General features: G+C 36.1%; 1 protein-coding gene across 1 annotated transcript in view; it reads left to right on the forward strand.

Moving 5' to 3' along the window:
- Nucleotides 1–17314, forward strand: part of VAV3 (vav guanine nucleotide exchange factor 3) — a 165555-nt gene that overhangs the window by 81491 nt on the left and 66750 nt on the right. The window contains exons 12-15 of the mRNA XM_074152877.1: nt 1644–1730; nt 2158–2243; nt 2626–2758; nt 3083–3192. Of these exons, the coding sequence (XP_074008978.1) occupies nt 1644–1730; nt 2158–2243; nt 2626–2758; nt 3083–3192 (416 nt within the window). The remainder of the gene's footprint in view (nt 1–1643; nt 1731–2157; nt 2244–2625; nt 2759–3082; nt 3193–17314) is intronic.

Consider the following 17314-nt stretch of genomic DNA (forward strand, 5'->3'; position numbering starts at 1 on the left):
GCCTTGAATGCCTGGAATACAGACCAGCTCGCTAATGAGATTTTTGGCTCTGGTTTTGGGCAGTGAATGCAGAGAGCCACCATGATAATTTCCCATGGAAAGATGCCTGAAATGGGATGGTACAGTGTTGCTTCCATCTAGCGGCAAGCCTTGCATCCTGGCTGCTGCTAACTGGCTAAGAAAATAACCCTGGTTTTTATTCTCCCTCCCCCGTCCCCTTTTATTTCCAGTTTGCTGGCTTACTTCATTGGTTTTGGTGAAAATGAAAAAAAACAATTAAGAAATCTCTAGCCAGAGTGGCTGTGGCTTGCTGGCTGGCAGGACATAACCAGTCAATTAAAAAAGCGAAAAAACCCACCCCCACTCCACTAAAAAACCCCAGCTATGACCTTTAGGTTGCAGTGTTTTTCCCCTGCTGATTTACTATGTCCTCTTAAAATAGTGCCTCCCGGTGTAGTAGAAGTAACTGCAGCATTGGTTGGTATGTTGCTTCTAAAAACCCTGGTGTGTCTGCTCAAAAATGAAAAGTCTTTGGAAAAACTGCCAGCAAAATGGTACTGCCCCCCAAGGAAGAAAATTCTAGGAAGGATTATGCTGTCAGATTTCTTTCAGCAGCAAGAAAAGAGGTTACTTAATTTCTACGCTAACTCCTTTAAGACTGATGTGAATGTATCCTGAACAGATTTATTTGAGAAGCTAGCATAATCATTGGAGCTATTCTTAGATTCTGATTAAAAATGTCTTAGGAAGAAGATGTATCTTTCTTCCACCCTCCAAATTTGTGACCATATTGAAAGGATACTGTAAAAGTAAGTTGTGAACATCAGAATGCCTTTTGCAACTGCTGCTCTCAGCATCCCTGACCTTACCAATTACCACTCCTGCTCACTCGTCATCTCTAGCGATAAACAGAGAAGCCCCAGCAAATTATCACTATTACTCAAGCATGTTCAGAGCATTTTGAAGGCTTTAGTGAAATGTGCACAGTACATGTTCTGGTAAAGGGGACAATATTGATCTCAACCTGCGACTTCAGGTAGTATATCCAATTAAAAAGCCCTTTTAAAATACGCTGTGTAATGGCTTCTCTAAGCTGTGCAACAGTAAGAGCAAGATCCTACTACTGGGGCAGCAGCTTCTTCTCTCCTAATAAGCACCCAGGCTTATCATAAGTTTACAACTTATGTGCTGCTTTTGAGCTGCCTTACATATGTTTTCTACTATATGCACTATTTACCTTTTGCCTTATTCTTAGATATTGGATGGTGTTGACTGCTTTTTCAGCAGTGTGCTGCATAAATTACATTTCCATCTTTAATCTTGAAAATAAGACATTAATGAAATTCAGAAAAAATCAGCGCTGTTTTACAATTTATTATGTTTTTTCCTATTTCTTGCTACTAAATTTGTTTCAGTGGATATGATGAAGAAAGTTGTAAATATGATTGAAGATGTGCAGAAGCTTTTTTCTTTATTTAGGCATATGTATTGGTTATTATTGAACATTAAAGTTTTTTTTTAATACACTAAATATGCACATAAGTCAAAGACAAAATTAGAAATAAATTTGCCAAAATAATGTATTAAAGTGGTCTGTTATGGAAAAGGTTTTTTTCCCCTCCCTTTTTCTGTTGATGCTCTAGGACTTGGCTCAATATGTAAATGAAGTAAAGAGAGATAATGAAACGCTCCGTGAAATTAGACAGTTTCAACTATCAATAGAGAATTTGGTATGTGATACTTTTCATTGATACAATTTTAAAGTAACTTTTGATCAAATATATTGATAGATGTATTTTTTCCCCATTTCATATGAGATTATAGTACTCTGGAATATTTAAGTATAAGTATACTTTGCTTGGTTTAGAATGACATAAATTATTTAACTACAGAAATCTCTTCTATTTTGAGGGTCTGTCTGTAGTTAAGTATATATGCATAGCTAAAGGTTTGTATTTGTACAGTGACTCAGGTGTTTTAGTATTTTTTCCATTTGAAGACTAAAATGGAAAGGACTGATTCTTTATTGTATTTAGTTCAGATGACTGTGGCATGAAAAGCCCTTTTTTGGGGTAAAAGGAGTGAGTGGTCTAACATTTGAATGCATCATCTTGACACTTTTGCTGTATTGAATCATATGTATTACTTCTGTTTCAGAATCATTCCCTTCTACAGTATGGAAGACCTCAAGGTGATGGGGAAATAAGGATAACTACTTTAGACAAACGTGCTAGGCAAGACAGGTGATGACATAACTTCTGGTGTTTGCTATTAAAAAGCCTATAAAGTAACACTCTTTTTAGATTTGAGGTCAGCTCAATGATTCTTGAGACTGCTTTCCATTTCACTGTGCATTTACAGAGGCTATGCACTGTTTACCAAGTGGATTTGCAAAGCGATTCATGGAAAGTTAGCTATTATGTTATCATCTAAGATCACCTAAGACCCTTGCAATTAGTAAGTCTCTACCAAAAGTTCTTCTAGTGATTTTTGTTCCGTTTTTCAGTAGTTTAGTTGTTCAACTTCAAAAATTTTAAGTGCCACAGGCAAAGGTGTGTAAAAATAATACTTTGGATGTTGGCTTTCTGGAGTGTTTTTAACCATCTTTATGTTGCATTTCCATAGGCATATCTTCTTATTTGATCTCGCCGTAATTGTTTGCAAACGGAGAGGTGATAATTATGAAATGAAGGAAATAATAGATCTTCAGAAATACAAAATTACAAATAATCCCACTACGGATAAAGAAAATAAGAAGGTAAATATTTGTAGCTAGTTCATAAAAATGCATATTTTTACCAGCAATTTGAAACATTTTGCAGTAGTTCAGAATGTATATACAATTTCTTTACAAAGTTTTATGTTCTAAATGTAAGCTGAAGTGAGTGTTTAGGGATATCAACTCTGTTTATTCTCATGTAAGTAAAACATTTGAGTATGTTGTTCCTAAGTGAACACAATAACATGGTCTTGCTGTTCCCAAAATCAGGGAATTAAAGAACATAAAAATGTTTGTGGTTTTTTTTTTCCTTTTCCTTCCTTTATAACTGATGACCTTTGTATTGCCCGTCTTTTTACGCAGTGGTCTTATGGTTTCTACCTCATTCATATCCAAGGTCAAAATGGTTTAGAAGTTTATTGCAAAACTAAAGACTTGAAGAAAAAATGGCTTGAACAGTTTCAGATGGCCCTGTAAGTATATTTTTATTAAGGTAGAATCATGTTCATCACCAGTATAAGAATATCAAATTAGGCTGAACTGCTTTCATGTTTAGATTTTTTTAATACTGGTTATCTATTTTGTTTGACTTTCTGACAACTGACTGACAACTTCATGAACAGAATTCTTCCCTGAAACTCCTCTTGGAAAAGAAAGAGGGCGCTGTAGGCTGTGCATTGCTTTCCAACTTTGCTGCTAAGACTGTTTTAGTAATACTGTCTAAAGCAACGAGGGGGAAATATTAATTGTTCTAGCAATAAATATCTAACGCAATAATGACATTCTCCCTCCTTATTCCCCCTCCCCCCTTTTTTGTGATTAATTGAAATATATTTTTTGAAAGATGATGCTGATGATTTGAGAGGGGATCCTGGCATCTTTCCTAGGGGCTTTTAACTAATTTATTGTTTAGTACTTGAATCAAGGTGCTTGGCTTATTAAATTCAGTGTCAAAAGACTGACTTCCTTTATATGTTTTCAACTAAAAGAAAAGGTTGCTTTAGACTTCTTGAAAAGTTGTTCAGATACAGCACTGCAGATTACATTACATTGTTATGCAGCATGAGCTTTATTTCCATTTCTGATTCTTGTCAGAAAGACAAACATGATTATTGACACCTCAGGTATTCTGATTAAATTTAAAATGTGAACAAGGAAATTGGATGACAGGGCGATGCTTGCTTTATGGTAAAAAAAAAAAAAGTGTGAGGGGGAGTGAGATACTCCAAGTGAAACAGAGAGACAGCATTAATAAAGATTGGTTTAGATGTGATTGTAAAGGTATATAAAATCGGAAAAAGGCTATTATAAGCTGATAGGAGTGAAATTTGCTCATAAACTCTTTATATATCTATTTAAAAAATTTAGTATGATGAGTGCTAATGATTTAAATAAAAACATAAGGGAGGAGATCTTGGGCTGGACAATAATATAAGGCCTGCTTACTAGGGTTCCCACCTTGCTCATTTTTATTGGAGGCAGAAATGGTGTGTGTTTTGGCAAAAATTTCTGGCTAGCATAGTGGGGGATGGGAAGAGGTGTTTATTTGTATGTGTACAGAAAGCTGAGTACTTTGCTTCTTTCTGTCCCTGTGCTCTCCCTGTTCCACTTCCTGTAGTGTCATTATTGATATTTACTTAAACATAGATATAATGGGTATGAAAAGCATGAAGAACTCAGATTTATCAGCTTTAGCATTGCAACTATTGATCGCTCTTCAGGCATCCTGGTCCAGTGTACAAAAAAACCCCAACCAAACAAAACAAAAGTCTGCCAAGGAGCTAAGGAGAGCAGTAAGAGAGCGATGTTTTTTTCCCAGGAGAGTATCCTCTGTTCTTCCAAAACATTTTTAGGGTTCTGTGCAGGACCCCCCCACTGCCGTGTGTGTGGTGAGTGCATATCCTTACACAGTGCTAGGCATCAGCCCGTCCTCATGAGCTGTTCATGAGCATGCCTTTGCGAACAATGGTTTACTGCTGCTGGTTGCTCCACGTGAGCAGTCAAACAGGACCTGAAGGGTTGACAGGTTAATGTGCTACTCTTTTCTCTTGGGCAGATGAAAATGAGTGGTGGTGTCAGCCTTGCCTTGCATCGATGCTTGCCCTTCTCATAAACCCATACCTGTAGTTTAACCTCTTTCTGTGTGATTAAAAGAGGCACAGGAACTGGGGCTGCAGGGTTACTGCAAGTCAGGGGTGAGGTACAACATGATATAGGGGCATTTGCATTGCTTTTTTGCTCCCTTGTGTTTATAATCACTAGGTTTGAAAACAATGAGGGGCATTTATGCTTTCTGAAGTTTTTATACCTTTTCCCCAACTCCGTTACATGGGTTTGACTCCATAGCATATTTCCCTCAGCAGCTCTCCCAAAACATACTTTGGTGTATGTAGTGATAATTATATTCTAATTCATGCTGAGGCACAAGAGTTTGCATTTGTGAATAAACTAAGCCAAGTGTTTTGAGCAATTGTTGGTTGGTTTGATTTGTTGTTTTCAGGGGTCTCATTGCCTACTGTGTAGGTTGTCTGTTCTAGTGTGATTCTACTCTGAAAAGTAGCTGTGATTGAAATTATGCTGCTATTCATCATACTCAGTTATAATTGCTGCTTTTATGGGCAAAATACTCATTATTTAAAATTTTTACTGAGCCTGCAAAAGCAGCACAGTTGAATGGGTGAATTACATTATTTTTTGATTATCAGAAATGATGTTGTTTACCGAGTTCCAGACAGAAATTTCAATAGAGTTTTGTTGCCTTCAGGATAGCGGATAGCATTCTGTATGAAGTCACAACACTGTGCAAATGTTAATCTAAGAACATAACGAGAACAAATTAGAATCCCTCTTATTATTTTTAAATTAAGAATTAACCTTGATGCCACTATAACAGTTTTATTGGCATAACTATGTTAGCTAGGCTGTAATTTTTTATTTTTTAGCAGCTTAGGTATTTATACCAATGTATGAACAACAGTGATAATAGTTATATTGCTGAAAAGGCACTTACTGTTGAGACGCTGGTGTCACTGAGGTGAAAATTTGTCTCCAGAAGCTTGTCTTATTGATGAAGTATGAAATAGAGGAGAGCATTGCTTTGCTGGCTGGACTTGATTTAGGTTTGGAGGGTAGGAATACATTAGGCGCACTTGATATGGAAAATCTTTAAAGGAAGGAAGGATGAAATCCCAGTGCAATTTCCAGTGTGTTACTTTTCAGACTAGTAAGTGTCTGTTAGAAAACTAGTTTCACAAACCTGTGAAAATATTCTATCTCTTAGCCAGCTCTGTTGTTACTGTGGTTATGGCAAGTTGTTTTGTCATGAGGGACGTTGGGAACAATGGGTTACTGGTCATAAGAGACTGAGTAAATTGTTTTTATTCTTATGACAGTTCTGTTGCTACAGTATGTATTTGCTGTTTTCCTGAGACTATAACTTTATTTAGAAAATATATAATGCCAATGCACCTCAATTCTTATTTTTCCTAAGAATTTCATAAGGGTTATTGATGAAGCCTGTTCATACACTACATTCTCAGCAGCAATGATACTGTGGCACAGCTGCACTCAGTTTGATGCTATTGACCTATTCACAGTAATCTCCACAGTTGAGACTAGGTCAGCTCCCCTCTTTCTCTCCTTCCCCCCCCCTTTTTTTTTTTAAATTTTGTTTTTTTATAAGTTTGTGTACAGCCTTCAAAATTGCTGGTTATTTGGGAGCACTGGATTTTCTAGATGACAATAAAATGAAGTAGGACACTGGGGCGGCACAGTTAACATTGCAGTCAAGCTCTTGAAGCTGAAAGTTTGGTTGGACTCATAAATCTGATGAATTTGAGAGATTTTTGCAAAGCTAGTAGGCAGAGACCACTGGAGGATGTTTTAACAGGAGCCATCATATCACAAATGGTGGAGTTCTCTCTTGGTGTGCCTGTTCCCTCACTGATGTGAATGGAAGTTTTGCATGTGTAGGGGAAGCATAACCACTTCTTGCCCCAGAAGAGATGCACTGCTTAATAGCGATAGTGGTTAATTTGAGTAGTTACTATTTTGGTCTTGGAACTCTGTTCATAGTAATGGATGAGCCTATAGCTGTATGGGTAAATAAGCACCTTTTAAAAGATAGTACTACAAAGACTTTACCAAATGTGGAATATTTGAATTTAATCTAGCATGTCAAATAGCATTGGTTTAAATGCAAAGGCATTCCAAGTGATATCCAAGATAATAATAATAGAGGTGTACAGCCAAATTACTGCACCAAATTGCTCAACCAAATTAGAGAGGTCATGTATCAAGTGAAAGTTTGTCAGCAATGTGATTAAAGTGTATGGCTTATTTGCTGTAACTAAGCCATTAAAAACCTCAAAATCTGATTGCGAGTGTGAGACAGTTTTGTTAGGTTTCCTAGTAGTATATCCTCTCTAATCTCTTTGCTTCTGTATTAAAAAAAACACAGAATAATCAGAACAAATATGTAATGTCTCATAATATACCTGCAAATTACATAAAATATTTGATATTTTTCTGTTATTCGGCTTAAACTAAAATGTAGGAGCACTGATTGGTGTTTTTTTCCCCCCATAAAGCTCTCCTACAGACGCTTTTGTATTTTAAAAATGGTCTTTCTAAAAAATAGTTGACTAATGTGTCAATGAATTTATGCTAACTATTCTTTATTAAAAGAAAAAAACTTCTTGAAATGGTTGAACTCATTGAAATTGTCCTCTATTGTATGTGTGTATATACCTCAGTTATATTACTTTGGAATTACTTAGCTGAGTAATTATCAGGCTTAATTTCTTATTATGTGGCAACTGCTGTTCTCCTCATTGCTGTGATGAATTTAATTCTCTTTTATTTCATCATAAGATGATAGAATAAATACTGAAAGAAAATGTTATTACTACAGCTGGCTCATGTTGACACTAAACATTTGCTTCCATCCACTAAATATTTCTTTGTGTGTAGTTTGTTTCTTGATCACAGTAGAGCATGGAGCAGGTGAGTGTTGCCTTCCTCACAATGGCAGAGACCTCTTCCATGAAAGGCCATGTTATGTTTTCCCACTGACTTAATATTTGAATGTATTAGTCTAATACGGCATGCAATATCTTATGCTGGCTTGTGCTGAGTTTATTTTGTCATCATGGTGTCCAGTTTACTAATTTAATTAAGTCTTTCTCTGGTTGCTCAATTGTGCTTTGTAATCCACTCTAAAAATGGCCATCAGCAAACTTGTCTTCAGTATTCATACCTAGATAGGAACATTTTACACAGAAAGGCGATTTAAAATTTAATCACAGAAGAATTTAGGTTGGAAGAGGTGTGTGGAGATTGTCTACTTCAGTCTCCTGCAGGGCTTAGGTTGATCAGGGCCTTGTCATCTTGAGCTTAGTACTGCTGGATTTCAAGATGCACAGAGCCAATATTGTTAAGTCTCATACAACACTGTTGTAACACGCCTTTTAATTAGGCTTTAGTCAACATCTCTCTTTCACAAACTGAGAAGTACATGAAAATATCTTCCAGGCAGAGGAACAGGCCTCTTTTTTAATGTACTTAGTTAAAATTTCACCTTCAGAAGTACTATTATTGTAGTTTCTGCTTTGACATACCTACTGAAAGTGCAATATTAACATCATGTCTAATTAGTAATCCCTGAAAAATCACTGGGAAACACATGATCACTACAGTGATTAGGGTATGCCTTAATTGCATGAAGTTAATGAATGGTTTTTTTTTTTAATATCCAAATAGAAGAGATTTCAGACATGAGAGCTGTACAGCCCTCAAAAAATTAGTGGTTTTAGTTTTAATTACACTGTATTTAAGTTTTAGGTCATTACAGAGTTTGTGCAGCAGCTCAGGTACAGTCTAATATGGTTTTAAAAAAACTACCATTTCAGTTAGACATAAATTCACATCCTGCGACTCAAGGGACGCAGAACTCATCATCTGATTTTAAGGAAATAATCCCGAGATTCATTGATTCTCAAACCTGATAGATGTGTGCACAACATTTTAGATTAGGCAAGCTACATAAATTGTAGATACAGCTCATTGGTTTTCTAAATTTTAAAGAAAACTAGTGCAAGAAGCAAGGTAGGTGAAAAGTGTTCTCTTACCTATTATCATACCTATTTCCAAATTTGGTTTGCATTCTGTGACTAATGACATTGGTCAGATTCAGCTCAAATAGATCTGTTCCCTCAGATAGTGCATTAATAATGCATATGCGTTAAGACTTCTTCTGAGAGAATATTTGAGCTCTGACATATTGAACACTGACATATTAAATTAAGGCTTTCTTATCAGAGCACTTTAAAAGCCTTAGATATCTCCTGCATTTTTCAAATACCTGCAAAGGTGTTTCACTTATACCAACCTCACGTAGGTTACCAAAGCAATAAACAAACATGTCTGCCTGGGCTTCTCTATCATTATAAATATTTTAATACTGTGAAAATGAATGACAAGTTCATGTCTGCAAAGAAGAATAGTTGCTTGTTTTTTGCTATGACTCCAGTTGTTTTCGATCAAATATTTTTCAGTTATAAGCAACCATTCACAAAGTATTTATAGGTATGCAATTTCTTTAGGTTATGCCAGACACAGCGAGAATTGTGTGATGTTTCTGTTTATGATTAAGAGCACAGGGTAGAATGTGAAAGCCAAACAGAATTTACAAAAACAGTATGTGAACACTTGGAGATGATAAATATACTTTGATATTATGTCTTCTGGTTCACAAAAATCAAAGATTTTCCAGTCCTTATGTTCTTACAACTTACCTTACCACATGTGAGGTATATTACTATGAAAATTAATAATTTTTTCTTAAAATTCAGTGAAATCAATTTGTAATGACACTACATCATAAAAATAAAAATTGGTTTTTTTGCGCAAGGTGTTAGCTTTTTTCAGCCTTTAAACATGGAGTTCTGTATTACATGTTTGTCCTCATATGTTGGCTATATGAACAGATGTCCTAGTTTCTCCCTGCAAACCCAGGCTATCTTTTTTCTTAGCAGATTTAGGAGTTTGCCTGGTAATTTACAAGTTTATGGCTGTATACATCCTATATTTTTATGTTTTTTTACTCCAAAACATAAACATTTGTCTTCAGTTAACTATAAATAGATGATAAAATATTTAAAGCTTATCAAGACAAGCAACTTTGTAAATTTGAATTTTTAAGATTTAGAACTTTCACAAATCAGACTCGGCTAGTGAATATTAAAGTATATAAAGCATTGATGCTTTTGATTTACAAATACTGATGTGTGACAGAGCTTTGTTCCTATCAGGTGGTGGTTAAAAATGTTATACCGGAATAGATTAGCTCAAAGCAGTCGGTCTCCCATGCTTGTCAGTGAAGTAGGCTGATAAGGAAAAAGGAAAGCCATTATCTTGTTTGAAACAATGCAGTATGTTTCCAAAAAGTTAACAAGATAATTTCCTTGATCTCAAAAAAGCCACTCATCATATGATCAAATAAGCAAATTTCCTAGCAAAGTCTTAGAAGTTGTGTGTTCTTGATCAAAAGCACAATTTACTTGTGATATGGTTAATTTAATTATATAACATGTCTTCTTGATGGAGACTCTTTGATGTGACAAACCAGAATGTTTGAGTATTAGCATATGGAGAATTGATTGATTGATTAATTCAGTAAATAGCATCTTCAAAGATGATTCTGAAATATGACAGCCTAGCTGGAACAGAGGAAATGAATTAGCTGTAAATAATCAGTATTGCTTCTGAGAAGGTAGAAAAGAAGCTGAAAATCATCCTTTGTGAAATGGCATTGCCTACCTTTAGTGAGAACACCCCTTAGAATCTAATTTTCTCTCTTCACCTTTTCACAGTAAATAACAAAATCTTAGTAAAGATCGAAAAATTGTTATTTATTTGTGATTTTGTCTCTGCACTCTTATTTTGTTTATTACACAAATGCCTTTCAATTAGATGACAGCATGTTGTATGAAGTGATCAGTTGAAGTGGTGATGGTTGCACAGAGCTGAAATGTTTCATGTGGAAAGAAAGGGTAGTGCAAAGGTAAGGCTGGCTCTGCCGTTTGTGGGGAACAGGATTCTTAGGGAAGTCTGCTGCATATCAGACCAGGGAGTGAGGTTGAACATCTCTTGGGACCAACTTTGCATGAAATTCTTTATATGAGGTTTGGATGAAAGTTTTTTGTCTTGTTTAACAGTAACGTATATGGTTTCCTGTTTCTTAACTTCTACTGTCCATGTTATTATTTAAAACATTTGAATATGTGACACATGTTTGCTATATTTTATTGTCTAGTTAAATTTTTCCAAAATTTTCTGAGATGCTTAGTACCAGTTGTCGTGGCAAACTTCTAAGGTGCTTACAGTTTTGAAAGGAGGTAACTTTGGCATAAACCAGGTATTTTAACTTAGAATGTCTCATAATTAATTTCTGTTATCAATTAATACTTATGGCAGAGCTAGGTTTATTGATGCATTTTCTGCAGTGGTGTCACATTTTAGTACAATAAGTAAAACTGGAATGAAAATTTTCGGTGTCCTCAGGTATTCACCTGTGCCATTTTCTTTATAGCCTATACTGCATGAATACAGCATCAGATTTCATGTCACATACGCTTTAAAATTTTCTTCAGCAGTTTGTGCTCAGGGTGTCCATAATTCTGAACAGTTCTGTATGGAGCATTTTAAATTATTACAAGCATAGCATGGAGTGCAGAATAATAACAGCTCTAAAATGCAGAGGTCTAACTCGGGGTTGAGAGTTGAAGAGAGTTCAAGGTATTGAGTTTTATCTGGGCTCCCTGTAGTATTTCTTCTTTTAATACTTAAAACAGTTGCAATTCACTGCAGACTCCTTATCTGATACTTCATGCATCTGCTTATTTGTTACGCCTCTGGGCTCACAGGTGGGCATGCATCCATTAACTATTCTCTAAAGCCAAGTTTTAATCAAGTGAAATGGCTACTCAGTTTCAAATACAATGCACTTTAAAAATTATGGGATATTTTGCAAACATCTACTTATAATCAAACCCTGTGTAATTTCTTCTGATATAATTGCCTTTCTTGAAGAGACTGGTATGGGAAAAAGATCTTCAAAACCTGACCTAAATGGCATTTCTGCAAAAATGAGTCAAAATCAAAACCAAGAAGTACCATTAGAACTTTCTAATATGCTTTTCCCTTTTGTGGGAAAAGTGTCAACCTCAAAGAAAGGGTAGCTCTCTCACTGTACTGTTCTGCAGAACACGTGACTGCTGGACAGCCTGTGCCCAACCCAAGAGCATCTGTATCTGGGCACTTGCTGCTGTTCCAGGTCACTCAGAAAAACACGCTTGTGGGATTGCTTCTAGGGGAAGAGAAGGTTCCTCTTCTCTCCGGGCTGACAGTCCTACTGAGTTATGACAATCTGGAGGAAAATCTCTGGGTTTAAATGATACCTGTGAGGTTTATCATCAGTCCCCTGGGCAGAATGGCTCGATTAAGTTAGTATTTACAGTGCCTTTACTTTCTTTGTGTTTAACAGAAGGAGTGATCTACTTAACGGTGTCTAGGTCAGCACCTGCTCTTGTTGATACACTGTCTTATTTTGCAGCTAATTCACTTTTGAAAGGAGCTTTCTTGATCCGATGGCAGAGTTACTTTTGCATTTCTCTGTGTGATGTATTTCTTTATTTCCATATATGTGCTGCGATTCCTGCAATGAAGTATCTATGTGCTTTTTGTGGTGGAAAAATGATGTGCTTATATATAAGGAATAGCAAATGTTTTTTCAGGCTAAACACCCCTCATCCCTTCCCCACTGCCCTGCGTAATGCATTTTTCCTTCCTGTTTAAGGAAAAAAATAAGTTTAGTTTAAAAATACTTGAAGTCTGGGAAGGAGATGTTTAGTTGTTAAGTACTCCAGAGAAGTAATTTTTCAACATTAATTGAAATGTTTGTAATGGGTATAACACATTCTCAGTGGTCTTGACCCAGAGAGGGGGGATCTGTACAGGTCTTAATTGCTGAAGTTGAGCTAGTATTGAAAAGCTGCCAAGGAAGCAATTAGAAGAAATAGCCCTCAAAATACAGAAAGACAGCGGAACTGGTCACTAGTGGACAGCAGCAGACTTTCCAGGCAGATTGCTTAAACCGCGGTTTCTAACCGGTAGCAGTAAAGTTAGTAGTAAATAGATTTAGAATAAAAGAGGAGAATTTTCCTTTGTTCTGTGTTCTGAAGTTTCTTCCTTTAACTCCTTGTAGAATATGAAGCCACAAGATGGTTCCAGTGCTCTCTGCTGCTGGGTACCTTCATGTTGCTAGTGCTGAGCTATGAGATTGACACCCATAACCAGGAGTCAAAGACTGCAGATTCTAGTTGCTTCTACTCTTTATGTTTTTCCTTTGTGTGCTCTTTTTCAGTAGAGGCAGTGTTATTTGCATTTCATTAATTTCCTATTTAAAATTTAAACTTGCTATAAGAATTTAATTAATCTAATCAACGTAATACTTTATTATCCCTTTATTATATTTTTGTTAGATTTGTTGGCAGCCTGTAGCAAAACAAACTTGAGACAATCGTTCTTAAAGTCTGTAAGGCTAATACTGAAACATCTGAAGGGCAAAACGTCCAGGGGAAGATGTACTCAGTATGTTAGAATTTGTGAAGTAAGGATTTTTTTTTTCCTTGTTTATATATTTAGAAATACAGCCTTTCTGGAAATGAAGACTGGAATTTTAATGTGCTTATTCTGCACATGGGAAAGTAGAAGGAAGGAGCTATAGTAAACTGTCTCTTAGCCTTTTATTTCTTCTCTTGAGACACATTATCTGTAGTAATTAGATATTTAATAGAGAGATAAGATGGGGGTTTGGGGCTCAAAGTTTAGTAGTTTTCCTGGTGCATTTTATTTTGTAAGCCTTAATTGTGTAGAGGAAGTTAAACTGACAGTAAAAGAAATATTTGTGCCTAGCCCACTGAAGAAATTACAGCTCATTTGCTTAGTCCAACCTGATGTGGAAGATACTTTGCATAGTTTTTCTTGTTGGAAATGTTTATTTTTAAAAGGGGAATATTTCATATGCACAAAGTCATAAAAAATGGTGTGCTCCAAAGTCTGACGATACTGAGGGAAATCAAATAAGATACCTGGGTAACTTTTCTACACTGAACTCTGCAAACTTCACAGACTAAAGATCTGTTCCAAAATGCAGGATTGGCTGAAGATGATGGTCATTCTGCTTCTTGAACGGTGTCTCTGATGGCTGATGCAGAGATAAGAATTGCGTGTCCAAATAACGAACGAGACTAGCAAGACAAGGATCTACAGGTCTCTGGGTTGGTGATGTAGCAGAGAATTGGTCCCAGCGGGACTAATATTCTGCACGTAGCTTGGAAAGAGAAAGTGTACTTGGAAGGCTCAGGGGCAGCCCAAGGACGTTGCTGTAGTGACTGGAGTATATCTGGTTATGGGGATCCAGCACTATGCAGGAGAGGGCACTTGTGCTTGTCCCTTACAAAAACTCTGCTGCTGAATGGAAGAGAGAATTGGAAAAATTTTTCTAATTACAGATTCACTCTGTTTTTGTATCCTGACACTTTGTCTCTGCTAGAGTGTAGGAGTTAAAAGAGCCTGGGGAAAAAGTAGAAGAGAGGAAGGGAAACTACTTTTGACTCACCACATTGCTTGTGAAAATAAGACGTAGTTTTACCATAAAACGAGGAACATGTTCTCTGTCATTATTTACCTCAGATTAAGTATTCCTGGTATATGGGTGACTTTCTGATCTGGCCACTCATCAAGATTGTTTGACAGCAGAAATGGATAAAACATTTCATTTTCTGTGAGCCTAGGGCATCCCATAGTAGAAGCCGTTGTGGAAGGAGGACTGAGGAGCCTGTGAGAGGGCTTCCCTGGTGACTGTTCCACTGTGATGGGGAAGGAACTCAGTTTTAAGTCCCAAATTAGATTTTCCTAATGCTAGCCACAGAAGTTGCTTCACTGTGTTTCATCTTTTATTACAATCGTGTGTGGGTTCCATCCCCCTTCTCTTTTCTATCCACTCCGCCTCCCCCACTCGCAAGAAATCCTCCTTTGTTCAGTTTTTTCTGTGTCTTGGAAAATGCCCACAGGTTGGGAAGTAGAATGGAAAAGAAGATTTGAGAAGGCTGAAGTGTTCTCTTTACAGTGTTGTGGCAGCTCTGGTCTTTTTTCCCAGGGTTTCAGTGTAAGGCTTGAATGTTGTAACCAAAAGAGCTTCCTTATAGTTAGACATGACTATGAAAAGCTGCATGCTGTGCTGTGACTGCTGTTTTTTCATTGATGTTATCAGCTTTATTTACTATGTTTAAAAACTCAAAAAACAGTATATGCTGTTCAGTGGGAAAAGTTTTGTGGAAAGAAAATTCCTATGGTCCTTGTGGTATTTGGGCTTGGACAGTCACAGTGAGTTTTGCTTAATCTCTAGTTGGAAACTTTCATGTGGTATCGGGTTGCGTTATTTTTGCATTATTTGTTGAAAAGCACTATATTGAAAACTAAAATATCAAACCCCTAGATTCATTAAGTTTCAGACTACATTAAAAGACTTGCTACTTGATACATACTGCTACAGTGCATCATCTCAGATTATCCCAGTCTTGTCTGATGTGATGTGTAATGTGACTGCAAAACTGGATTTGACATAATGCAGCATGACTGATCAGGTACTAGAATGTGCAAGGGTTTTCCTGTCCACAGTTAGCACTGCAATATGTATTTTCTTATAAAGCTTTTCTTATTCTAACTCTACATTTACAATAGATAATACACATAATATTTTTATTTTTGCTGTATTTTTTTCTGTTTTTTTCTATCATTAATTATCTTTCTATATTGTGCTTCACTTTACTCTGTCTTCAGAGTAAGCACGTTATTTCTTAATTTGCATGGTTTTTTTCTAATTCCTTTATCAGAATGTCGATGACTGGAAACTTTGCTTTTGTGTAAATGTGAATGCCTCTTTTTTTTTGAGCCCTTTGCAAATGCCTTCTTGTCTAACGTGAACCAACTGATAACAATGTATCTAAATATTAATATTTTTAATAGACTATTTCTTTATGAAGAGAATTATGAGACAATGGGTGAAATCCTGATCTTTTTGAAATGTGAAAAGCTCTCAAATTTGAGAATATATTTTGCTGATGTGTAAACTGAAATAAAACAAATGACATTTTCCCATTCCTGTTTGACCTCAAATCCGACACAATTAGGATGAATGATTAGAAATAGAAAGGAGGAGACAAAAGAAAACTTGAATGTTGTTCTTTTTAGTGAATGCAATGGCATTGTTCAGTTTGAGACAACTGCTTGGAAGTATCTTCTAAGTCTGTGCAAAAAGAAAGACTGAGCAGCAGGTTAGGTTTCTTCTCTTGTTGATTCCTGCTCTTTCTGCACAGGATCCTCTGTGTTAATGCTGAGGCTCTAGTCCCTTCCAGATTCCTTTAATCTGGTGATGTACTTCAGTGGCATCTCCTTTGATTCACTAAACTTTTGTCGTTAGCGATTTTCAGGCTTTTCCTTCTGAGTGATGTGGCTTTGGGGAAAAAAGGGAGAAAAACGGTATCTTTTGAGTGGTGGAAGGAAGGGCTAACAAAATTTAAAAGGTCCTTTCGGTTTATGAATAGTTGCTGTGTGCCCCAAAAAGAGCTACTCTGGCTTGTGTCTTTTAAAAAAAGCTTTTTTTTAGAAGATCTTTGTGCTAGCTTGGCCTTAGCCAATAAGGAAATACATGAAGGTAGATGGCAGTAAATTGATAGGGAGTGCGAAAGATGTGTATATGGTGAAGAAAGAACAGGTTTTTAGATAGAGAATTTATTGAAGTAATCATTAGAATCTTACAATCACTAAAGTAAAACCTGGTGACGTTTAAAGTGAGGGCTTCACTCTTTTTGATACATTTTTATGATCTTTAAGAACAGAGTAGTACCTGGAATTAAACTAGGTCCTTCTGTAGGTAATAGTGGACAAGATAAACTGAAGTTTGCATTGTGTTTCAAAGTTTGTTGTATTGTATGTTTTCACTTATGCAAGTAGGTCAAGTGTATCCAAATTTTAGCATAGAGAGCTGAAGTCTTAAGTCTGTTTATCTGGATATATGTTCTGTCTTGTTTAGGACATTATAATCTGACAGTTTAGCCCATAGGTGCAATAAAACAACTTATGTTGAAAGAAGGTGGAGGGCCTTGTCATAGCTCTTCTGTGAGGCAACAGCTTCATTCTTTGCCATCTTAGCACTATGCTTTCTTTCTTCTCAATAGTAACTTTTTCTATTTGGACTGTAAAATGAAACTGAATGGCTTTATAAAATATAAAGAAAATCAAATATTACTTTTAATATAAAGAAGAATGAGCACAGTGTATCATCTTTGCTCTGTTAATAGGAGGTATGTTTTCAGTAGTACATGTATTTCAATCATTGTGGAAGATAGCCCGAGAGAAAAATAAAAGAGAATTTTTACATACGAAAGGAAGTTATACAGTAATATGCTTGTATTAAACAACTCTCTGGGTGAGGTTGCCTTCTTTTTTTTTCTTTTCATCCACTATGCTTAT

This window comes from Numenius arquata, chromosome 8 (assembly GCF_964106895.1).
Source record: "Numenius arquata chromosome 8, bNumArq3.hap1.1, whole genome shotgun sequence".
In the NCBI taxonomy this organism is placed as follows: Eukaryota; Metazoa; Chordata; class Aves; order Charadriiformes; family Scolopacidae; genus Numenius; species Numenius arquata.